The 24779-nt window shown below is 41.9% G+C and overlaps 4 protein-coding genes across 4 annotated transcripts; 2 read left to right on the forward strand and 2 right to left on the reverse strand.

The window, feature by feature from the left end:
- Nucleotides 1-295: 295 nt before the first annotated feature.
- On the reverse strand, nt 296-2961 carry B0H65DRAFT_544871 (uncharacterized protein; the record flags this gene model as incomplete). Its single annotated transcript, XM_062829334.1, has 2 exons — nt 296-2816; nt 2876-2961. The coding sequence occupies 2 exons, from the start codon at nt 2959-2961 to the stop codon at nt 296-298; spliced, it is 2607 nt and encodes an 868-aa protein (XP_062687002.1).
- A 12407-nt stretch (nt 2962-15368) lies between these two features.
- B0H65DRAFT_53577 (CTLH/CRA C-terminal to lish motif domain-containing protein) lies at nt 15369-17314 on the forward strand. The gene is made up of 2 exons (XM_062829034.1): nt 15369-15864; nt 15922-17314. Exons 1-2 carry the CDS (start codon nt 15720-15722, stop codon nt 17148-17150), a joined length of 1374 nt encoding a protein of 457 aa, XP_062687003.1. The 5' UTR covers nt 15369-15719; the 3' UTR covers nt 17151-17314.
- Nucleotides 17315-18644: 1330 nt separating this feature from the next.
- On the reverse strand, nt 18645-20109 carry B0H65DRAFT_53589 (uncharacterized protein). The gene is made up of 3 exons (XM_062829036.1): nt 19838-20109; nt 19313-19781; nt 18645-19251 (listed from the first exon to the last, which is right to left on the reverse strand). Exons 1-3 carry the CDS (start codon nt 19957-19959, stop codon nt 18760-18762), a joined length of 1083 nt encoding a protein of 360 aa, XP_062687004.1. The 5' UTR covers nt 19960-20109; the 3' UTR covers nt 18645-18759.
- A 2537-nt stretch (nt 20110-22646) lies between these two features.
- Nucleotides 22647-24659, forward strand: B0H65DRAFT_417783 (uncharacterized protein; the record flags this gene model as incomplete). The annotated part of the gene is made up of 3 exons (XM_062824109.1): nt 22647-22717; nt 22780-22852; nt 22899-24659. The coding sequence occupies 3 exons, from the start codon at nt 22647-22649 to the stop codon at nt 24657-24659; spliced, it is 1905 nt and encodes a 634-aa protein (XP_062687005.1).
- Nucleotides 24660-24779: the final 120 nt, after the last annotated feature.

Consider the following 24779-nt stretch of genomic DNA (forward strand, 5'->3'; position numbering starts at 1 on the left):
ACAATTATTGATATTAACTAAGCCTCTGGCAATCTCTCTATGGTAATCCTATACCGGAAATGTGTCCCAACGCCGCACGATGCAGGTTGCTTAAACCGAAAGACAAAAGAAAGGAATAACTAACGACTCAAACTTCGAACTCCCAATATCACGCAAGGAACTCCCACTAGTACAGTGGTATAGTCCCCCATGCTGAACATCAGCCCTCCAAGAGTACCGTCATGCACTTCCAAATTATATCAAGCCCTTCACGCCCTTCACGCCCTTCACGCCCTTCACCTCCCCCTTTACTTCCTCACGCCCTCTTATTACCCTCCTCCCCCCTCCTCGCCGTGGTGACCCCCTGCGTAATATTCGGTCCCGTCCCAATCCCCGTCAACGTCCTCACAAACCAATGAAACCACGTCTCCGTCTCCAGCACGTTCTTCAGCTCCTCCGCCCTTCTCTCCACGTCCGCCACCTGCGCCTCGAACCTCTCCACCCCGTCCTCGACATCCTGCACTTTATCTACAAGCGCGCCGATCTCGTACTCCAGCTTCGCGACCAAAACCTCCACGTCCTTGACGGCCTCGTTGAGCCTATGTCGCTCCTCGCCCACAATCTCCTCCCCAGAATGTCGGATGCGCTGGTACGCGTCGCTGACGTGCAGGTAGAGCGACTGCAGCTCTGCTTGCTGCTGGGTAAAGGTCTCGTCTAGGCTTTCGACCGAGGACAGCTTGGAGGAGACCCAAGGCGAGAGGTCGGATTGGAGGGTCGAGAGGTGCGCGTAGAGGGAGCGGGCGAGCTCGGCTTGGGTTTCGAAGAGGGTGCCGTCGGAGAGTTGCTGGGTGGCTGCTGTTGTGGCAGCGTCGGGTGGTAAAAGGTTGCTGATGTCGTAGACTTCGTCCCATCCTAGCACGGCGTCCTCGGCTGCGCTGAAGGAGAGGCGACGGGGATATTTGGCTTCGTTGGAAGGTTGGTCGAGGATGAGGTTGGGGCTGAAGGCGTGGACGCTGTGTCGGCGCTGGAGTAGGGAAATGGGGAGGTTTGTGGTTCGCTCGAGTGTTTGGATGGGTCCCAGGAGGTCGTTGGGATCTGGGACTGAGTTGGTGATTGGAGCATCGAGGCTTTTGGCTATTTCTGCGACCCCGGGCTCTGGTCTTGTAATGTCGGTTCCCCTACGACGCTGGCCTGAGGACTCCCTGATGAGCGAAGGAGTTCCGGTTGTGGTGCTGGCAATCGATAGTACTGGTGTAGAGTCGTTGGGGTCCCTTTCCTTGATTCCATTCAGATACTCCTCTGGCCTCAACCGCCATGTGAATGCCCGACCAACCGCCACCGGACTTGTCAAAGCAGTAGATGAATGCGCCAAGCTTGCTATACTTGGGGCTAGACTCATCGCTGCCGCTGCATTGGGAGCATCCTCTTTGGATGGGCGGTTGACGTGGCTTCGTAAACCCGTACCGACAGCATCTCTGATACGGCCAAGTCCTGAGCGGGCATCGCTCACCTTTCCAGCCACACTCTTGAAGACCGTTTTTCGTAAAGCGTCTTTATCGGCAGGAACATCCATGGTACTAGCTGCTGAGACTGGCGGTGCTGAGTATGAGCCCATTAACTCCTCTGTCGCTTTTTTGACTTCCTGCTCTTCGTCTATGGGCATCGACTGGGCCCTTCGACTTCCGGCTTGTGATAACACATCATCTTTAACATCTTTCCCGCCAAATGGAGGTACCATGTATTCGTAATCGTTGAGCGTCCTCCTCGCTTTACCATGCCATAGCCACTTCGGTCGTTTGCCTGTTGTCAGGTTGATGAACTTGTCCAGATCCAACGTTTCAATGTCACCGATGTTCCCTTTGTCTTTTCCTCCCACCATTCCTATTACCAACTCACCTCTCTTGCCTCCTATTTCTGCAACGGTGGACTTCACAGCCTTTTGTACACCCCAAACCTCTCCCGCGGCGGCCTTGGCGGTTAACTGGTGAAGCTTAAGAAGTGTTTGCCGATCGAGGCGTCGCGTCCTCTCGAGTTTCTGCGATTTCTGGAACGCTCCAATACCCCGTTTCGTGCAGTCGACATCGAAGACATCCTTGGAAACTGGAGCATTGCAATAACTGAGTCGGTTCCTGGCACCTATCAGGGTTCCCAACAGAGCGGCAACAGTAGTTGGTCCCAAGATTCCATCCGTCGGTTCCATGTTGAAGTACTCGGATCCGATATCTGTCCACCAATTGTTGATGGCTGCTTCAGTGACGTCACAAAGGAGCCCGTCGATGTACACCTGGTCAAGCAGCCCAAAGATAAATAATGCCACCTGGCATAGTTTCACCAGCTCGACTACTGCGTCTTGGAAGGAGATCTTCTCGGATATCTTGTATAGCTGAGTAAACTTGGCCTGGGTGGCCGGCGTGGGGTCCGATAAGGTGAGACCCGAGCGCCCCGAACACCCCAAACGCTTCAAGTTCTCGTTAACGATGAAGACCCGCAGGTTGTGGCGCAGATCACCGTCGGGAACGGGTATAACAGTTAAGGCGGATGGGAAGCTGCTGAGGTTAGTGACCATGAGCTCACCCAACTCTGTCTCCTTAGGTCTAGCATGGTGCTGCTGTATCGCTTTGAAGTAGGCTTCCAGTCGTGGGGACCAGCCATTCTCTTCTTTTGGTACTTCTAGGACGCCGACGACTATCGAGTGTTTCGTATCACCTGTATAGGTGACGATAGCCAAAGCGGGTGACCGTCGAGAGCAGGCCCATTGCTCGACCAAGTATAGCTCGTAACCATGGAGGACACGGCCTGTTTCGACCACGGTGACGGCAGGGTCCTCTCCAAGATATCTGGGTCTCGTTAGAAGCCGGTTGATGGTTCAGGGGGATGCATGTCTTGGGGTACGTACTTCAGCGCAACGGGATCCGGGAGCACTACCCGACGGCGTTCCGGAGACGGAGACGCAGAGGGAACAGTGGCAGCAGTCGGGGCCATGGAGGCAGACACAGTGGTGTCAAGAAGAGCTGGCTGGGACTGTAGGATGGCATTTCGATGAGAGTTTGTCCTGGCCAAGGTAAGTTCTTCTTCTCGATGGACCCGAGCATCAAGGGCGGCTCCGGGGAAAGTCATCCGCTGTGACATGGCCGTCGTGGCCGTGTAGGCGATCTCCAGCGATCCGGGGCGTTTAGGTTTGGGTTCCCCCCTACTTTACAGCCTAGCTCCCGGCCTGGATCCAACTCTGGGTCCTTGGGAAGCCAACGGGGTGTCCAACTCTGCGTGTCAATACGGGCGGTGGGCCATGCGTACATGCGCCGATCGAGGTGTGGACTACACGAGCTTCATCGTGGAGCCAGGAATTCCTTGCCGTCTTGTTGGGAACTCGACTTCGCTTGAATGGCTTAGTTCTTGGCTGTTGGGGCGGTGAGGGCCCCCGGCCGTTGTCTTTCACAATCTCGTCCGGATGGGTGATGGATGTGAGCAAACAGTCATGCTCTCCTTCTGGTTCAACGGCACAGCTGATGATGGCGGCTGCTCCCGGATGGTTGCCAGGTACGACTTTGTTGAAGGTATGTTTTAACAAGTGGTTGGTGCATATAAGTAATGGTGGCATGTGATGCGATCACGGCATTGGATCGGACTAAGGTGAATCCAGGAGACATGGTTGTACACCAAGTACAAGTAAAGGATCCATGCCATTCGGACGTAAAGGGTAGGTAAAGAAGCTTCCATCAAATGTTCCCCAAATTCCGGCCGATCCTCCCCTTTGAAAGTCCCGAACGTCACTGCAATGAAAGAACACCCTGCCAGCTTCCGTCTTCTCCCTTCCAACTTCCTTTTGTTAGGAACTGGTTGCCTATTTGCTGGAGTTCCTTAACATTCGACCTCAGATGTTGTCGACTCGTCTAAAGCGACTGTGTTCAAATCTAGCACGACTGTGTAGAGTAGCCCCACCCATACTCGAATATCGGGGAAATATTGCCGCCCGCTAAATCCTCACCAAAGTGATATAATACAATTATTTTTATATAGAACGCAGTCGAAAGAAGCTATACTTGAAGTTGCATTTAAGCCCAGATTATGTGAAAAATATAATTTACGTAGAATTTGGATTATTACATATAATAATAAAAAGAGGTACTAGAAATACCAATTCTATTAACTAAATTAGGGTAGCTACTAGGGAGCTCGCTAGGGAATAGGCGGTTAAATAGAAGGGGGAGGTATATAATTATAGGAAACGGTAGAAGGCACTATATATTATTATATACTATAAAACTACCTATACTATATCTATTAAGAAAGTACTAACCTCTCCCTTTATATCTCCATCTCCCTTTATTATAATTATCTCTCTAAGAACGAAGTTTTCGCCGCCGTATATTACGCCTCGTATTTCGCCTTATTAATTTATAGTTTAGCTATTTGCGTTTATATTATCTTCTTTTTCTTTAGTGGCGGCTACGTTTAAAGGGTATTATAATTCGGATTATATCGTACGGTAGAGGCGAATTAGAAGTTAGTGGTATCACAGGGCGAGAGGGCACCGTTGGGGGTAGGGTAAGATATGCGTTGTTGTACGAAGGAGAGAAAGGGAAGTGTGCGTAGAGGATTGGCTATATAGGCGAGAGCCCAGTAGACCAGTCCGTGCGCGCGCACGTGAGACTGCACGTGACTAGAGTATGTGACTAGTACGTGAGTACGTAGCTCTAGGCTATAGTACTAGCTCTAGTATAGTTATATGTAGTTAGTATAGTATAACTATATTATAGGCTAGCCTTATAATACTATCCCCCATTAAAAGAAGTTCGTAGAGCTGAAAAATCTATATATATATATAATAATAAATTTATTCCTTTACATTATTTTATTATAATTTACAAATTGCGTTGGAGGTAATTTTTCTAATTATATATTTATTAAATGTTATATAATCCTATTAAATATTAAATATAGCCTATCCTCTACTTCCTTATTAATTATCGTATTCGTTTCAATTATCATAACCGAATCTGGGAGCGGCCTTATTATATCGATAGCTGAAGCGGTTTCTCTTTATTAGAGGTGGGCGGAACGTTGGCGCGGAAGTTCAGGAGCGGAGGCGGGAATTAGAGAATCGGCGGCGAAGCGGTATAGGAAGTTTTAGACTTCTAGAAGGACTAGTTTATCTAGGTTCTTATAGTAGAATTATTATATGCAGTGCTTATAATTAATAATATTATTAACGAGCTCCTAGGTTAGGTTTCCGGTCTTTTATTTAATATAGTAATATTAGTGCGAATTACCATTTAATTGGGTATAATTGATAAACTTCTTGAAAACCTATTCTTTATATTCTTTCTAATCGTCCGTTTAAATTATAATACGATCGTTATTTGCCCGGATATTCAACAACGTATTTTACCCTAATAATCCTTTATTAAATTATAATTATACTATAAAAACATAGAAAATTGGCGAATACTTTATATTAATTAGTAGGGTAAAATAAACGGTATAAAATTCGGTTCGAATGATTTTGAAAGGTCCTTCCTAACGAAGTAAAAATTTTATATAGGGGCGACTATTAGCGAAATTAATTATATTTAATAAAACTATATCGTTAACGTAGTATTTAGGGGAATTAATACGTTTTTTATTAGCGTTATCCTTATATTATTCCTAAATACAACGAATTTATTAGATTATAAAATTTCAAATCTTCTAGAAGCAATCCGTTAATTTAGAAGCTTTATAATATTTCTTTAATTAGGTTAGTAATAAATTGAGGGGGGGTAGCGTACGAAGTTCGGTATTTATCCGGGGGTAATAACCGTAATTAGTAAAGAAGGGAAAAATACTTATTAATAACGATATAGCGTTATTATTAGCAAATTCTACGATTGCTAACTATTTTACCTAATCTATTTATACCTAATTAATATAAAGTTATAAGAATTATTTTATTTCTATATTAATCTTTTCGGTTTGAATATTAATTTAGGGGTAGAAAATAGAAATTAGTTTACGGATAATAAATAATTTCTTATAGAAGGTAAATTAAAAATATAATATATATTAAGTATTTCTATTAGATGGGACGTTATTTAGTAAATCATAAGTCGAATAAATATAAGCGATAAAATAGTCCGTAAACTTTCCCGCTTTTAAAATTATAATTGGGATATAATATTATATTTTAATTAAGTAGTCGACGACAACGGCGATATATTTAAAGGTTTAGTTAAAGTAAATACTATTTAGTAGTAGGGTAACGTAATCGATTATAACGTCCTGTTAAAATATTAATGATACGATTATTAATTTAAAGTAGTTAGCAGAGCCTCGTTTTATTGATTTAGTTTTTATATACGGGAAGTAGCCTTTATAATAAATCTTTATATTATTATATATATCTTCTTAATAGAATTTATATTATAGGAGTTTGTAAATAGCGTTATAGTTTAGGTAGCCTGCGTTTAGGGAATTATATTAGTAATTAATTAATTAGAATTAGAGTTCTTTATTATAAGGGTCGATAATAATTCTATCCCGCTATTTCGTAATATTATTAACAATATAGTATTTTAAAAAAGTATAATAGAAAACCTTTCCGATTATTAATAGTTATTAGCGCCTTGCTTCGTCCGTTAAGTAAAAGATTAATTCTTATAAAAAGATGGAGGTTTTGTAATTTGCTCGGATTAAATTGTTAGTTGATTTATTATTGAAGTTGTTTATATTTAATAGGTATAAAGAGAAATTGGTCGCGGGGTTCTCTTTAGAGAAATAATTGTATTTAAATTATAAAGGGTCTAATAGAGCCCGTTTGCGTACTATGAATTTATCATCCTCTGTATTGTTGGGGCGGTTGTTTGGTTTATAGTTTAATACGTTTAGGCGGAGATTTTTAGAACCCGGTATATATTTAATTAAAAAATTGAAACAGGATAAGAATTAGGATTACTACATATAGCGTTAAATAAACTATTTATTAATTGTAAAAGTTTATAAACTCTTATAATCTATTAAGATATCGAAAAGCTATTAAGCCCCCTCGAATTCTAACCTCTATTCCTCTAATATTTTAATAATAGTAAATATTTCCTTATTGTAAATATTATAATTATATTCTTAGGACGTATATTTTTTAAGAGTAAATTATTAGGTAAAAGCCGTTATTTTCCCTATATTAGGAGAGGGTATTTCCTATAGTTTAATTAGAAGTATTTATTTCTATAACCGTCTTCCTAATTTAATTATAGATTTTAAGTACGGGTCCTTCTATAAAAATTTTCTTTAGTACTTTAAAAGATTATTAATAAATGTTATTCTAAGTTTATGTAGTATCTTTCTTAGTAAATTTATAAAGTGGGGTCGCTATAATCGAAAAATCCTTTATAAAACGTTTATAGAAGTTCGCGAAGTTTAAAAACGGCTATAATGATTTTTTGGATTCTAGAGCTACTTATTTAATAATAGTTTTTACATTTTGTAAGTCTATTTTAATACCTCCCAAGGTAATAATTAATCCTGAATACTTTGTACGTATTATATAGAATTTATATTTATCGATATCGATGTTAAAGCCCGTTTTAATTAATCGGTCGAAAAAGTTATTAATATAGTATTTCTAATCCCGGACGTTGTTAGAGTAAATAAGAATATTATTGAAGTAAGTAGTCACATAGACGTTAAAAATATTATATAGAATATTATTAATATAATTTTAAAATATTCCCGGTCCGCCCTATAAATTAAATGGTATTATTAGGAATTCGAAGAGGCTGAATTATATAATAAACGCGGTTAATTATTCATAGCCTTATTTAATACGAATACGATTAAAGGCGGTAATAACGTCGAATTTAGTAAATATTTTAATACGATAGATTACGTCGAGCATTTTTTTAATAAGCGGGAGTAGGTAGTAGGATTTTAAAATTATATTATTAATACTTCTATAATTAACGTAAACGCGGACTCCTCTGCTTAATTTCTTTATGAATAATATTAAGGCGGAAGCTTCTAATTGTAAGGGTCTAATAAACTTTTTTTTTAAAATTATTATCGATCTATTTCTTAATTATATTTAATTCGTTGGGGTTGAAAAGTTGGCCGCGGGCCGCTAGGGGCGTAATTTCTAAACGGAATTTAAACTTTAAATCGTAAGACCGGTTCGGGGGCAAGATTTTAAAACCCTCCTACCGAAAGGTATTAGTATAATACTAGTACTATTTAGGCAATTTCGTTTAAATTTAGACGTTAATTTTAAGGGGTTTATTAACCTTTTCGTAGAATTTAACAACGTTTTCTAATATAATTTTATTAATAGAAATATTATTAATTATAAAGTAGTTGTTGATAATCTCTTTACAACGGGGGAAATTTTTATTTTTACTAATAAAATAAATAAAGTTAATTACTTTTACTGTTCGTAGCGCAATTTTATTTCTTTTATTAATTAGAGCGTCGATTTAACAATAGAAATTACTATTAAAGAATCGCTTATACTTTTAACCTCATCTTTATAATACTTCTTTTATTATATTTTCTATTAGACTATTACTAATATTATTAGGGTTTAAGGCTCTTCCCTCCTCTTCTATTTTATTCTCTTTAATTATTCTTTTAATATCCTCCTTTATATTAGTTTGAATTGTATAAATGATTTACAATTTATACTTTTTAATTAGTTAATTAAAATTTAGTACGGACAATTCCTTAATATCGTTAAGGTTAATAGGGTTTTTAAGTATACTATAGAATTTAACCGGTATATAGTAATTAATATTACCAGTATAGACCCCTCTAATTACTTGATAGGGAATTAAAGAAATGCGGAGGCTAATTTAGGATAATATAGTAGCGAATATAAATATTTGACTTAGGCTATTAGCAGTTTTACTGATAAGTATAGTTCCTAATTAATTAATTACCCGCTTTTCAAAGTAGTTAAATTATTAACGAGTAGCCCTCCTTACAATTATAGAAAGAGAAAGGCGATATATAAATTCTAATTATAATATTTCTAATTCCCTTTCGTCGGGGACTTCTTCATAAGAAGGCTTCTAATACGCGGGATATATACTAATTATTTTAATAAAAAGCGCGTACTGTTTAATTAGTAGAATATAATGAAAGTAAATTAGAATTTTATAAAAGAAATAATTATATTATTCCTAAGCGGGGTTAAAGCGGAGGGAATTATTAGGTTAATCGATACCGAGCGCGTAATAAATTAATTAAGGGTAGTTTAAAATAATAGGGTTATTTCTATTAAATTATAAATAAATAGGTTGATAACTTCGTAGTAAATGTCCGCTTATATTATTAATTTAAAAAAAGTAGGTAATATTACTTTTAATATAGCTATCGGCGAAATAAAATAATTTAAGGGTTATTAATTTAAAATAAAGGAATTAATAATAATAAATAAAATAGCGGTTAATAAATTTAAAAACGGTATAGCTACTATTAATGAAAATAAAATAATATAATTTACGCAATTTATAGGATAGCTAGATAGAAGAATTTAATAAATTGAAGTATTTATAACGGCTATTTATTAAAGATCTATTTATTTTAATAAAATTTAACTATATAAGGACAGGCCCCTATCTTCTTCCTTCTTTTCTTATAAACTAGTACTTCTAAACGCAATTTAATTAGGAGGCTATATATTTCCTTAATTATAAATAGAACCGTTCTCGTTGCCTATAATAGGGCCGACGAAATTAAATTAGTAAATAAGGACCGGGTAATAGTAACTACTAGGGCCGGGACTAGGGGTACCGGAGGCTAGAACGCCTATAGGAAGGGTAGCGCTTATAGCATTGTTGGAAGGTATCGATCGACGAGTGGATACGGTACGAAGATACGGTTGATACGGTTGTATGGAACGTTTAAAGTGGAGCAGAATGGTATGTAGAATGTGGGGAAAGATGGTAGATTGGTCGAGATGTCGATAAGTGTCTAAAATACATTTCTTTTCCCCTTTCCTCGAGGGAAGCCCTCTTCAAATAGACTTTTTGGATCAATGAGTTATCGAGTGACAAAACCGCTTATACCTTTAGAATTGTCATCCTTTAATAATTCTAACGGTAGTTTAGTTATTCTCATACGTCAACTATAGAATCCGGAATTCGAATCCGAACTCAAAAGTCTTCTCGGACTTCTTTCTTCACTTCTACTCCATATAATCGTCATATGACGAAACCGTTTGTACGGTCGGAAACGTCATGTTCCATTCTTTCCAATAGAGTTATGTATAACTTCGTTCGACTGAGGTTGAGGCCGGAATTTGACTACGAAGGTTGAGGTCTAGATTTTCCTCCGGGTTTTCCTCCGGATTCTATTCAGGGTTAATCCCTATTACAAATCGGACCTTTCTTCCAGACCGGAATTTTTCTCCGGTTATAAAAATAGTATTTATATATAAAAATTTAAATTTTATTTTTATACTTATATATTAATATATAAGCCCGTAAATCCGTTATAAGTCTATTATTATTATATATATATTAACTCTATAATAACTAACAAGCATTAATTTAATAGCCGCCGCTATTATAGGAACGCTATTAACTATAATTATATTAGCCCTAAATAAGCTATTAACTGCCGTTATTACTACTATTATTACTATTAATACTACTATTCTTATTCTTATTCTTTTTATTATAAGTAGAAAGTTTAATTTCCTTTTTAAAATTAATACGAAAGTAGTATTCGGTTAAAAAGTAACTCTTCTTATTATAGCGGGTATATATTCCATTCTTTATACGGAATTTAAAGACTTCGTTATTAATTATACAAAAAAAGTAGATCTCAAAAGTAGATATAGTATGAAAATTTATAGCATTACCGCCCTAATTAGTATTAATTTTGGGAGCGGAAGCGCTAGTACTAGTACCGGTAGTAGAACTAGTTTTATAGAAGGGATTAGCGTTCTTTTCGTACTAATTTTTATCCTTTAGATTCTTAATTAGGTTATAAGCCTTAATAAACTACTATTTATACTTATTATTAATAGACTAATCGTTCTAATAAATAAAGGTAATATAAATACGCTCGCTAATCTTTTAACGAAGGTAATAAACCTTTATATCATTATTAAAACCGAGTAATTAATAAAGAGGGTAAAACTTCTCTTCAAAATCTTACTATTTTATTCCTTTAATTATCTTCAACTCTTTTAATTTACAATAAGAATATACTACGACGTCAATATTATTATATTTCTTATCGAATTTATTGATTAATTCGAAGGCTATATTCTATTTAACGGGCTCGCTGGTAAAAACCTTATTAAATTTAATCTTAATAGCTTCGAAGGGAGGACCCTCGATAGAGTAGGTAATTAATAAAAGTTTCGTACGTTCGTTAATAAAAATCTTCAGTTCGTTAATTAAAATAAATTTAATACGGAGGCGTTAAGTATAATATTCAATAGTATGTTTAATAAAAGTATTTTTGCTGTCAAAAGTAGAAATATAATAATATACAATATTATTTATAGCCGCTATTATTATTAAAAGTTATTATATTAATCATGGGGTTTTTATTATTATTAAGATCCTTATTAGGAGGTAAGATAATTTCGGGTTTAGGAATAGGCTTAATTTTAAAAGCGGCGGTAAAACGTTAACGAAAGTTATTAACGTACTATAAATACTTATTACATTATTTTTTATACGCTTTTTTAAAATTACTACGAAAATTAGTAAATTTTTATTTTAAAGCGATAATATCGTTATTAAAAGTATTAATAATATTAGAATAAACGTTATAAATAACTTTAAATTCGTTAGCATAATTATTATAGAAATTATTAATAGTTTTATTATAATTTTTACTTACTTTTTATACATAGAGGAGGGTTTAAATCTAAATTATAGTAATAATACTATTGCGACGCTTAATATTATATAGCGTAGTAGCGATTTAGCTTCGGAAGTTTCGAATTCCTCCTATACTTTTTATCTTTAAATACGGGTGGTAACGATATTGTTATAGAGGAGGTAATCGAAAGCCTTAAAAACGGCCTAAAAAACAAGAAATTAAATAAAGCTAAACGTATATTTAATAATAATACCGATTTAAACTATTTAATTATTAAAAGATTTAAAGGTTTAAATAATATTAGAATAATATTTTTAATTAACCGGGTTTAAAGTAGCGAAAGCGCTAATTATAGTAATAATAAGAAAGATATCAGTTATTAAGGGAGCGTATGAAACGATATCGGATATTAATCGCTAAATTAATACACCGGGTAGGTAGAAGGGAAAAGAGAATACGAATTATTTAATAGCGATGTTCGGTTTGGTAGTTACTTAGTTTGAGGTTGGGATTGCGACGTAGGGTCTTAATTATATAGAAATAAATTTTAACTTCGAATCGATAATACTAGATTAGCGACGTTATAACGATTGTGATTAATCATAATCGCTCTTCCTTTAAATAAACGCGTATAATATAATAGTAAAGTATAATAAATTATTACGGAGCGAGAAGGTACTATTAGAGGTAGGGTAAAATATACGTTATTATACGAAGGAAAGAAAGGGAAGTATATGTAGAGGATTGGCTATATAGGCGAGAGCCTAACAAATTAGTCCGTACGCGCGCACGTGAGACTATACGTAATTAAAGTATATAATTAGTACGTGAGTGCGTGGCTCTGAGCCATAGTACCAGCTCTAGTATAGTATATGTGTAGTTAGTGTAGTGTAACCACATTATAGGCTAGCCCTGTGATAAGCAGGGTTAAAGGAAGCGAACTTATAAATAGCGTCGGGTACAGTTTAGGGACTATTTTTAAGGTTACGAATATACTAACGGTTAATAATAGCTAGGAGGGAATTACGCTCGCAGTAGATAGAAATAAAATTAACTAGTAGAAACTAGGAAATAATTAGTAAAAAACAAAAAGGGAAAGGAGGGGATGAATAATAACTTATTTTATCTATCTTTAAATACTAATACTGGTTAACCTTATTTTAATTAAGCTAACCGCCCTATTTAAACTTCTTTCTAATTATATAGTAATAAAAGAAATTATATTATTTAATAAAATTACCGTTATAAATACGTTTTAATTCCTTATCTTTAATAGCGGTATTTACTAATTCAGTTTACTGTTAAAATAATTCGAGGGCGGCAAAATTAATAATATATATAAAGTTCTATAGCGTATTATAATTAAATTTACTAACTTTTCTTAATATCTACATAATTAACTTATTTACAAAATTGGACTTTAACCGCGTAAGGGTCTCCTTAACCGTACCAAATAATATATTTAAACCGATATGACGATTCTTAAATAGCGCTTTCAAAACGCTATATAAGCCTTCTATACGGGAAGTTATACGTATATTAAAATTGTAATATATTCTAATAGTAAAATAAGCGAATTTGTAATATATAGGGAAGTAAATATCGAGAAAGTAAATAATTAAAACTAATTAATATATAAAGTCCGCCTTTAGAATTCCTCACTCCTTCTAAAACTCTTCCTCTAACTTCATATATATAATTGTATTCTATATAGTGAAAATACTATTAATAATTTTAATTTATTTACGGTTAAGATTACTACCCTTCTTACGAAGAGGCTCTCATCTAATAATCTTCTTAAAATAAACATTCCTCACCGACGCCTCGAAATAATAAATTTAATTTTAAAGATTAAATAATTAAGCGGCCACTTAACAACAAATATAGTCTTCGTTAAAAATATTTTTATAATCCTCCTACATATAACTCTTATCGCTTCTTTTATTACCTAACGTAATACCTTCTAACCTACTTTTTTTTTATATTAAAAGTAACGTTCTTTATAACGTACTATAAGTAAATTTAGTACTAGGTATTATCGCTAAGAATTGTTCTATATACTTTTTTATATACTTTATTGTAATTTATAATAATAATTAGGGGTTTAAAAATATTATAGAGCTTTAAGAGTTTTTATAATTGAATAAATACCTACGTAAAATTAGGCTCTACCTCCCTACTTAATAAGTAATATCATATATTAAAAGTCATATATATAGTAATTATACTAATAATTTGAAATAGAAGTATATCGAATTTATTAACTTTATACATACAATTTAAATTTACTACTTCTAAGTTAACTTTCAATTATTTAATATACTAATTATATATTTAAAAAACCCTCTCAATCCTCCTTATATTATAACCTCTATAGTAGTATATTTTATAATATATGTTATTCTATATTTTTAAAGACTTTAAAGAATTAATAAACTACTAAGTAAGAGTAAGCACGCCCCCTAATCTCTCTTTCTCCGTGGTAATAATATTATAAACGTTTTTATTAATAATTTAAATCTTGAAGAATTTTACTCGAATTATAGAAGCGATATTGATGTTAATAGATTTTAGTTATTTAAATAATAAAATAATTTCGTTATTAATTTCAATAATATACTAGGCGCAATAGTAGGAGGGGAAATATTTAACCGCGTTAGGGTTTAATAAATAATTATAAAAGTAATATATAAACGTTAACTTCCAAATCTCCTCTTTAATATAAAAATTCGCTTTAATAATTTAGAAATAGTTTTACTTTATAGAAGCCGCTATAGGTCGGGGCTTTACGCCGGCCGCCTTTTTAATAATACTAGTATAACGCGCGCTTTAAATATATTTGAAATCAATTTATATCGGTATCCCCTTAACGTAATTAAAAGACCTACGTTTAATAATATTAAAGCTAATATTAATAATAATATAATTAAAGTCCTTAACGAATACGTCGATATTGTCCTATTCGCGGTTGCAAAGCGCGAAAAGTATAAAGTTCTCTTTAAAAGTAGAACTTTTAAAAATAGGGGTATAATTCTCCTTATTATTATAATCTATCCCCTCTCCCGCGGGGTTTAGAAATAGTAATTATTCTTATTTAATAGCGGCGAAATATTGACCAGAAGGAGGGGAATATTCTTGCTTAATAATCTTAACTTATTTAATAAAGGGAGTCAGGCTTAAGATATGGCGCGCGGAAGGCTCTAGCTAAGAGCTAGTAAAATCGATAATTTTAGGCATTTGTAAGAAGTTAGTATATAGGACGAACGGTTAGCTAGTGCGCGCCTCCCTTTAATATTAAAATTTACAATGGCGATAGTAACGGTGACGGCGATGGCGATATATTTAATTGCTTCAATTATTAATATTAATATATAGAAATGTCACACGATATTACCAGCTAACAAAATTGGCGAGCGTTAATATGGTCGCTCATAGGTGTATTATTAGCCAGATAGACCCTACACAGTCGTGCTAGATTTGAATACAGTCGCTTTAGACGAGTCGGATGTTGTCATCGGTGGCTATACACGCACGAGCCATTTAATCCACTCTTTCCCACTGTCCTTGCCCACTACAGCGGGAGCTCCTCCCTTATAAGGTGGGGTAATGCTCACCAACGGTTAACGAAACGTCACTGGCTGTGGGGCACGGCACTTTCAGTGAGTGAGGCGCGTGCCTTACACATCCATCGATTCCGTGACCACAGCACGGCCACCGACGACACTCTTCCAATGCTCACCTTTAACTTTGAATCAAACACCGGACTATACGTGCTACTTAATCTTTATTCCCACCTTGACCATCCTCGGCCCATGCCACACAGTTCCGAACTTTGATCTCGCCACCTTCCGCGTAGATGATGGGCCTAGAATAGCGCCGGTCCGACTAGCTTCATTTCCATATCAACACAATAACACGCAAGTCGAGATACTATGACGGCTCAAGCAACAGCCATGGAGGCCCTTCAGAAGGAGCTGGACCGGCTCAACCGGACACCCGGTCTGTCCGCGACGATAGACAAGGTTGATAAGATCATTGAAATGCTCACCTCGGTGAAGGACCAGATTGTCCAAAGTGGTAGGCTCATTGCTAATCACTCATCATATCATGAGATAGTCACTGACAGAGACACAGGCATGGACACACACGTAGCCAGCATGTCCATCACAAGAACTCAGAACCCAATCAAGTCAACGTTTGAAAAGATAAACGATGATCTCAAAGGCGTGACGGCAACTCAGAGGAAGCTGGGCAAGATGCTAGACAAGCACTTCCCCCTCAAGGACCTACCATCAGAACACGACGCTATGGCAGACCAAGAACCGTTGATAAATCGTGCCATTTCTATGCATTTGCTGCGCGAGGGACAGTTCTCGGTGGCCTCCACTTTCATAGAAGAAACAGGGGACGCGGCAACTCTTGACAATGTCAACGCGGTAATCGAGGGTCAAGATCAGGCGAACGCGAGCGACAACTATGACGACGAGCCAATGGATGAAGACAGGGACGACGACGACGACGACGAAGACGAATACATGAGCCCCCTCGAAGGCGTTGCAAGTTTAGGCTTCAGACAGCTCCAAAACCTCTCCTCCCTCCAGTCCCACGAACTCGAAGCGAAATTCTCCCAAATGTACACCATCCTCCAAGACATCAAATCCCGGAACCTGCTTTCCGCAATAGAGTGGGCCCGGAGCAACTCGGTCGAGCTCGAAGCCCGCGGCAGCAACCTTGAGTTCGAGCTCAGCAGGCTGCAATACGTCTGGCTCTTCAAGGGTCCTTCGGTCAACGGGCTGCCCGATAACGAGCTCAACGGCACAGCAGGAGCACTCCTATACGCCCAACAAAACTTCTGGCGGTTCGGCAACCGCTACATCGGCGAGATTCAACAGCTTGCTAACGCGCAAATCTACGCTCGCAACCTTTCCGAGTCGCCCTACCGACACATCTTCTCGACGGAAACCGCCTTCGCGGACGTGGCCTCGTCCTTCACGCGCGAGTTCTGCAGCCTTTTGGGCTTGTCAGCCGAGTCCCCCTTATACATCGCCGTAACAGCAGGCGCGCTGGCTCTTCCACTCCTAATCAAATACCAGCAAGCCACACGAGCTAAGGGGACCGAGTGGACAACAACAAACGAGCTAGCTTTCGAGACCCCTCTCCCAGAACGCATGCTGTACCACTCCATTTTTGTTTGTCCCGTTTCCAAGGAGCAGACCACCGAACAAAACCCGCCGATGATGATCCCCTGCGGACACGTGCTGGCCAAGGAGACGCTGCAGAGGCTGCTGAAGGGAACGCGCTTCAAGTGTCCGTATTGTCCGGCCGAGGGCTTGGAGAAGGATGCCAGACGTATTATGATTTAGAAGAGCCATTATGTCGATTTGTCTGTTATGGATATCCCATCGACTATTTTTCGTAGGCCGCGTAGGCCGGTCCGGTTCGAGGGGAATGGAAGGCTAGTGCCACGACGATGACTTCATCAAGCAGCGATTTCTTTTATTGGGGGGGTCTTTTTATCTTTTGTCTACCCATCTTGAACTTGGGGGTTTTTGTTATTGTTTTTTCCACAGCTTGGACCAGCGCAGGGGGGCATAACGGGTTTTTCTGCTATTGACGAGATGGATGGGTCTACGTAGACATACACACACACACGCACGCACGCATTACTATCGCCACAGATTTGTTACATCTCTAGGACGGCGGCGCTGGATTTCCAAGATACAAATAAGGTAGCACTAGCATGAGATCAGCAAGGGGACTCACAGTTACTGGATTTGGTGGTTTGGGAAAGCGGACTAAAGAAATACTACACAAATGAGCACATGATTCAATGAATTGCAGCGGATAGATCCTCAGGTAGTGATTGACATCCATCCGGCTTTTATCTTACTCTTGTCAACGAAGTGTGGTGTGCTGGCAGTGGTCGCGTGAAGGTTGCGTGTGATGGCACATTGCCAGCACCTGCCAGATCCTTGTGTTAGTTACCATCTGGGATCTTGGGTCTTTCATCCCATCCATCTGTCACTACATATAAGAACCCTTCCCCCCCCCCACGCGTGTTTTAGGTTCCTCTTTCTTTTTCATCTTTAATGTTATATGTATTACTTTCGTCCGAACCTTTTGCCACGTCAGCCCATAGTTCTACGTGCTGTGACAGAGGTTACGTCTCAAAGCTGGGGGGTAACATAGGAACAACATCTCCTAAACCAGCATGCGGATAAGGGGTAACGGTGATGCGATGGTATACAGTGAACATGGGAGCAAACGTAGCGTACATAAGTGGATGGTAGAGATATCTCGAAGGGTCTATATAGAAGCGACGCCATCGTCTCTTTATGATATGGGAATCAAGCGCCGACCACAATCTGGGTAAGAACCGAGTTAAACAAAATACTTCGTGACTTTTGTGCAATTTGTAACCCAGAAATCATTTCTAGGGGAATAAAACACCCTGTGCCTCCTTGCCATTTACCTTCAATATGATGGAAGGTTAAGCAACTGTAAAACGCCTCTGCTTCATTTCCCATAGAAGCATTTGCAAACAGATCAAGCACACCATTCTAGGCTCTCGTGTGCATAAGACATCGAAGAAAAAAAAAGTTAAATGGTAAAAAAATGGTGGGATGTGCGTTATCCATCCCAGGTATCCGCCAAAACAAAAATAAGCCCTCTTGATATCAAAAACTCTCCAGAAACGCGCAGATGACCTTTGTTTCCATCCCGCCCTCCCAACTATGCGCATTCATGGCATGCCATATATGGTAATCCTTCACATCTTCCCGCCTTTGATTTGGTCGTAAATGTCGTCAATTGGTGATGGTCATGTCAGATAATCCGGCTCTGACGCAAACTCTATCGCCGCGCGAGAAACGCATCTAGAAGATCTTTTCAGAGTCCACATCCAACATTTATGCTTCCTTTGTCGCGTCTCGCTCCTCTCGTTCTTTGTAATTTTATTTCCACGTCAACCGCTCAGTCGATCGTCATCCGGGTCTGCAGCTGGGGTTTCTGATCCGTCATCTGGAACGAGTTCATATCATCCTTCTCTGGATCCCTGCCCTTGGGCTTGATCAAGTGCATCTTAAGTCCGTTGCCGAAGTTCCTCATGCAAATGAACGAATTGGCGATGGTGATGAGAATCAAGAGGATGGTCATGACGGCGAACGCGGTAAGGGAGCGCTTAACGGGCGTGTAATGCCAGCCATGACTTTTCGAGTAGATGCGGACAAGCTTGAATAAGAAATAAGCAAGACCACCGAAGAAGAGGACGATCACCGCGCACATGCCAACGCGGTTTTCGCGCTGCGTGAAGAAGGCAGCGCAAAGCAGAATGACAATGGTGACGGGAATCGCGGCAGCGGTAAGGCCGAGTTCGATGTCTGTCTTGCCGGTTACAACAACCAGGAACTGAATCGTGAAGCCAAGAAAGAAGAAGAAATCAAACTTCAGCAATGCGATAAAAATCTGGCAGTCGGATGTTAACAGCTGGTATTCCTTTTCGCGGCAGGGCAGACGTGGTACGAACCTGATAGTGAAGAAATCGCTTCTTCATACGATAATCGGCGCCGATCTGCTTCAAGATATCCCACGCAAACTCCTGATAAAGTTTCCAGGCGCACACGCTCATAGCAATAGTGGCGACGCCGATGACAGGGGGAATAGTAAAGAGGAAGGGCGAACAGGCGTGCCATACCGCTGCATGGGTTTCCATGGGCAGGAAAATACCGGCAGCTTGGAGCTTATCAATCGACCTGTTAATCTGGTCGATCTGAAGAATGGTATAGACGAAGAGAGCTAGGTTGGCGATGCATAGCCCGATGATCTGAATGGTGTTCTTCCAGCGCAAGGCATCCCACGTGAGAAACAGGACATAGAGGAAACCGAAGATGAACAGAGCCAAGAACGTCGGTATCGTCATGTACTGCGCATCGCGCTCTTCGTTTTGACCAGTCTTGTAGTTGTCAAGACTGCCCTGGAATTTGCCGAAAATGTATCTGATGCCGGTCAGTTTTCAATCACGACATGGGCGAAGGGACAAAAGGCCTCTCACGCTTCGAAAGTTACACCAATGATGGCCTGTAAAGCGACAATGGCGAAAAATATCTTTGCCCAGCTAGACTCGAGAAAGTCAAAGACGCCCCTCTTGGGGCGTGAAGCGGCGTTTTGAGCCATGATGGTGTCGCGGTATCGAGATGCGTTGTCTGATGCGTCGAAACTGAGGATTGGGTGCGAACCGGCCAAATAGGACCGGCGGATCTCTAGGCGGCTAGCCAGGACGGGCGGATCTGACGACTCCCCGTATAGGAGCCGGGTGGCGTGGACCAAAGATCCGTGGAGGGTTATAAAATGTGAACGTGGAGTAGATGCTGTTGTGCGTTGTTCGCGGCAGGACGGATTCGAAAAGGGATAAAGTGTATCGTTGTCGAATTCTTTGTCGTCGACACGGGACAAATGTTGCGGAGGCTCGGCGACGATGCGACAGGCGGGCGCGCCTCGGCCGGTGTTGCTCAGGGCGAGACGATTCAATAAGCGAATGAAAAGACGCAGATGTCGACAACGGAATGGGTTGCCGTCACTTTGTCAGGGGAATCGTGCTTCGCAGGTTGGAGGCCGTGGCCGTTCTGAAACACAACGAGGAGTTGAGTTGAGTTGTGTTTGAGGGTGACAGGGAGTTCGTTTCCAACACACGCTCTTCCAAAGGGCGGATTCTCCCGTAGGGGTGGTTTAAGGCCAAGCTATACCCAACCAGGCGACGGGCGAGGCCAACGTGGTAGGGGGCCTTGGGGAGGCAAGGGGGGGCATCAGCCGGGCCGGCGGATTGTCGAGTCGAGACGGTCGAGTTGGCGCGTCGGGTGAAAATCAGAACCTAATCTCCCGTCGAGCGCGAACCGATAGCTTATAGAGCGAGTCGAGTGGACAGTCTGTGGACGGAAAAGGGACCGCGTGACAAGGAAAGAAATGGAGAAACGAAGGACTATCGAGGAGAAACGAGTGACTAGGTGTAGGGTGGGATGGCGGATATTAAGGTATTGTTGGCATTCGAGGTGTGTGTAGGACTGCTGTTGATCAAAGGCTAGAAATCCGGGGTCTCGTTCTTTTCGCCCGCAGTGCATGCAGCCCACAGGGTTTGTGGACACCCGCGAGACCCGCCAAGGTGCATTCAGTGGGTGCGTCGGGTGGGAACAGTGGCAGACAGGCGGGAGCCTGGAGTGGGTGCCAGTGCCAGTGACAGGAACCGAAGCCAAGCAAATCGCAAGAGCAACACGGGGGAGAGACAGGGGCTTCTTTCCATTATTTCTTTGTCGTGCAGTGTGTACATTGTTTGGCAGGGCGTTTCTGATCAACCCTTCCTTACACTAGCGTCCGCGGCGCATCCACATGTTGGACAAGTCTGAATGCACATCAGCCTCTCGGTCACCACCAGGAACACAATTCCCAAGAATGCCTCGGGCAGTGCCTTGTCAAGCCCGGTCTGGGCCGGGGTTAATCTCGTTAAGGGCTCGCTGAAAAGCTTGCTGAACTCGCTAACACGGGATACCTGGAAATCATGGTTAACATCCCAATCTGGCACGGCTGGCTCTTCCCGTCTTGCAAAGGGAAACAATGCGCCGCTTCTCTACACACATGCTAAATGCGGCGTGCCTTTGGTTTCACAATCCTCAAAGTGGGCGACCTCCAAACTGTAAATTTTGAGAATTGTTGAGTGACAAAATACGAAGCAGTGCACTTAGCGAGGGAATCTGTCCAAGATGAAGTTTCCCCCCGGGCAGCTTTTGAAGATGCCCAGAGCTAAGCTGGAGTCTGCAACAACACTCATTCTTGAGCATGAGATATTCCCATGTACCGGTAGTGAAGAGGTAAAGATTAACCAAAAAGATACCGAGCACTCTACCCAGCCTCGGCTCTCCCTATCTCGCAGAGTAACATCAAAATTCCAGCCCCTAAAAAAGGTCAACAAGGCTCCACCAAATTCCTTCCCCTTTTTAACTCGAACAGCTGCTGAGCCACAGTGTCCCACACCTTCATGCGGCCCGATGACGATGGAGTGCAGCATTTGAACCAGGCCCTACAACTAAACTGTCCGTCATGGCGTTGGCGGCTCCGTTACGATACTATTTTTGATATTAATGTTCGTTGAATCGGGCAAGTGATGGATGATCTATCAGGTCGTTGCCTTCATACTAAGTAAGGTAACAAACTTGAGGTTGAATTGGCAACAGGAGATGCCATAGGCCCATAGCCGCACTTTGGTCACTTCGGCGCCTATACTGTACCTGAAAGATATCATAGCGGAGACCAAAAACCTTGAGCCTCGGAGGCGTAGCAGCCATGTCGTCAAGGTGATTTAAAGTTTAGTTATCCCCGCGGAGGCTGTGTAACTCACGGCCAAATGCTATGGGATTTCGAAAGATGTTTACATCTTAATTTTGCAAGTGACATCCAACAATGACTTGCAATGCCCTGCGAACTGGCAAACAGCCAATGCGGTGACATCCAAACAGCACTTGCACAGTGCCGGCAATATGGACTCATATTACTCAGTGGGCAAGCTGAGACTGCGAACGATACCTAGTCCTCGTCACTCGTTCTCTTCCTATGCTCATGCGAACTTGGACATTCAGATGCTTGCATTGTGCAAAGTAGGAATCTTCAACCCAATATCAAAGTTTCATAAGGCGATGGAAGATCCGAGGAAGTTATGCAACGATTGGTAACCGCTGCATTGGTACCGCTGGCATCCACCTAAAAGAGTTCCACTTACACGGTGCGGCCAAGCTCCAGTTCGCGTCGCCTGGCAACCGCAATTTGTTTGTCACCTTGACATTTCATCCACAAACACGCCTTCGAAGAACGACATCATGTCCGAGATGGATGCTGAAGTCGCCGACGACATCCTGGCCAGGGTCGCCCAGGATGGCTCTATGGACTAGTATGTTATCCTCCCTGAATCTCATGTACATACTTGTACTGACGGCCTTGTTCCCATCTCAGTTCGTGCTGGCCCAAGTTGTTGCCCATCGTAGTCGCGCGCATTGAGAAGGCAAGTATACTTTCATTGTCCCCAGTCGTCGACGCCAACTAGCTAACCTAGCCCGTTCCCCCACCTCTAGATCGCCCACACTGAATTCCCCATCCCCGACATTCCTTCTCCGCAACCGCCCGCCAGACCTTCGTCCCCGCGCTTCCTCGCCCCGCTTCCCTCTTCGTCCGACCCGATCGATACGCCGCTCAGTTCGCAAGAGACCAACAAGGAGAACGATGCCCCAACGTCAGCACCACGCCTAGCTGCCGGCGACAATGTTGCTTCCTCGCCGCCCAAAGCGCCCTCGCCCGTCCCCAATGCGACAACCGAGCCGTCTCAGGCACAACAGCCAGTCCTTCCTGTCCCCGTGGCCGAAATGCTGAACGGAGTGACATCTCACCTGACGGCCAACTTCCCCGATTACCCGCCCCATACGATTCAGCGTCTCGCCGAGCTGGTCCTCAAGCCGCGCCCTCAGTACAGGAGCGTGGTAGGCTACCTGAATGCGCTCGACCGCGTTGTCCACGTTACCAGCGGAGCAAACCTATACCCATTACCGCCCGCGATCCCAGACCTGAGCGGTATGGGCGGCATGTCCAACGGAGGTCCTGCTTCGGATAACGGGACTCCCAGCCTTTCCGCGGCGAACAAGATCGGATCCGACGAGGCTCTAGGCGGCGCGCTGCTCACCCCCATCCCGTGGTTGACTCGAAGGGCAAACGGCGACGGCGGTGATGACGACGGAAGCATTAGTGACGCAGGCAGTTCGTCACCGTTATCAGCCAGCGGGGCGTCCGACCCCAACACCCACCAAGAACAGCAGCAGCGAGCTCTCGCGCAACAGCACAGCCACATCACCTTCGCCCAGAGCTCCGTCAGTCCGCAGGTTCGTAAGGAGAGCACCGAGATGATTGAGGGCCCCAACGGCATGGGAAGCATAGAGACGGTCTCGATCTCGTTCAACGGGATCCCTTCTACCGGAGCGGGCAGCGGCCTGCTGGGTCTCTCGCAGCAACCACAGCGAGGCGTCACGCAAGGAGAACTGCTCAGGCAGGAACAGCGCGCGGGCGTTGTTCCTGTTAGCCAGGTTGCTGGAGGGAACAACAACAACACTGCCCAGGGCTACACGGCTGCTCAGACTACCCCCCTCAGCGCTGCCGCCCATGGCGAGGGTTCTTCAGCTACTGCTACTACAGGTCCACCGGACGAAGACATTGTGATGGGTGAGAACTCGGATCATGAGGAGGAGCAGGAGGAGGAGGAGGTCCCCCACGCTCGCGGTCCGCAGGAGATTGGACCAGAGGATACCGGGCCCCAGAGCGCAAGGAGCAGCATTGCCATGTCACATACGGGCGAGGTGGACATGAGTGCGCTTGACGTCGAGGCTGCGGTGGGCAGGAGGTTACAGTCACCACCAGCAGCTAGCAGCAGCAGCAGTGCGCAAGCAGATGTTACGACGACAGCCGCCTCCCAGAGCGGCGGCGGCGATGCGGAGAACTTAGTTCCCCAAAGCCCTAAGCGGGAGGCGGAGGACGATGAGTCGGAGCTCGGCAGTACGCAGAAGAGACAGCGAACAGAGGATAAGGCTGACACGATCACAACGGAGGAGGCTAGCAGCTCGACGACAGAAGTCACAAAACCCGAGAGTTCGGAAGTGGCAAAAGATGAGGAGGTGCCGGTGCAGAAGGATGCGAGTGAGGATGAGGACATGGTGCTGGTGGACCGACCAGCTCCTGGTTCCTCAGAGACAGCATCAGCAGCAGCAGGAGAGGAGAAGCAAAGGGAAGGAGGGGAGCCGTCAAATCAACCAGAAGCCGGAGCTGGAGAAGAGCAACCAAAGTCTTCCTAGTATGAGAGAACGTTGACTCTGTTGGGTCCCCTCAACAAAGGGACATATCTTTTCGGCAGTCGTAGACGAAGATAATGGATGGATAGGCATATCCAGGGAGGGAAGAAGTTGGATGAAACA

This window comes from Neurospora tetraspora (genome assembly GCF_033439725.1).
Source record: "Neurospora tetraspora strain CBS 560.94 chromosome Unknown B0H65scaffold_1, whole genome shotgun sequence".
In the NCBI taxonomy this organism is placed as follows: Eukaryota; Fungi; Ascomycota; class Sordariomycetes; order Sordariales; family Sordariaceae; genus Neurospora; species Neurospora tetraspora.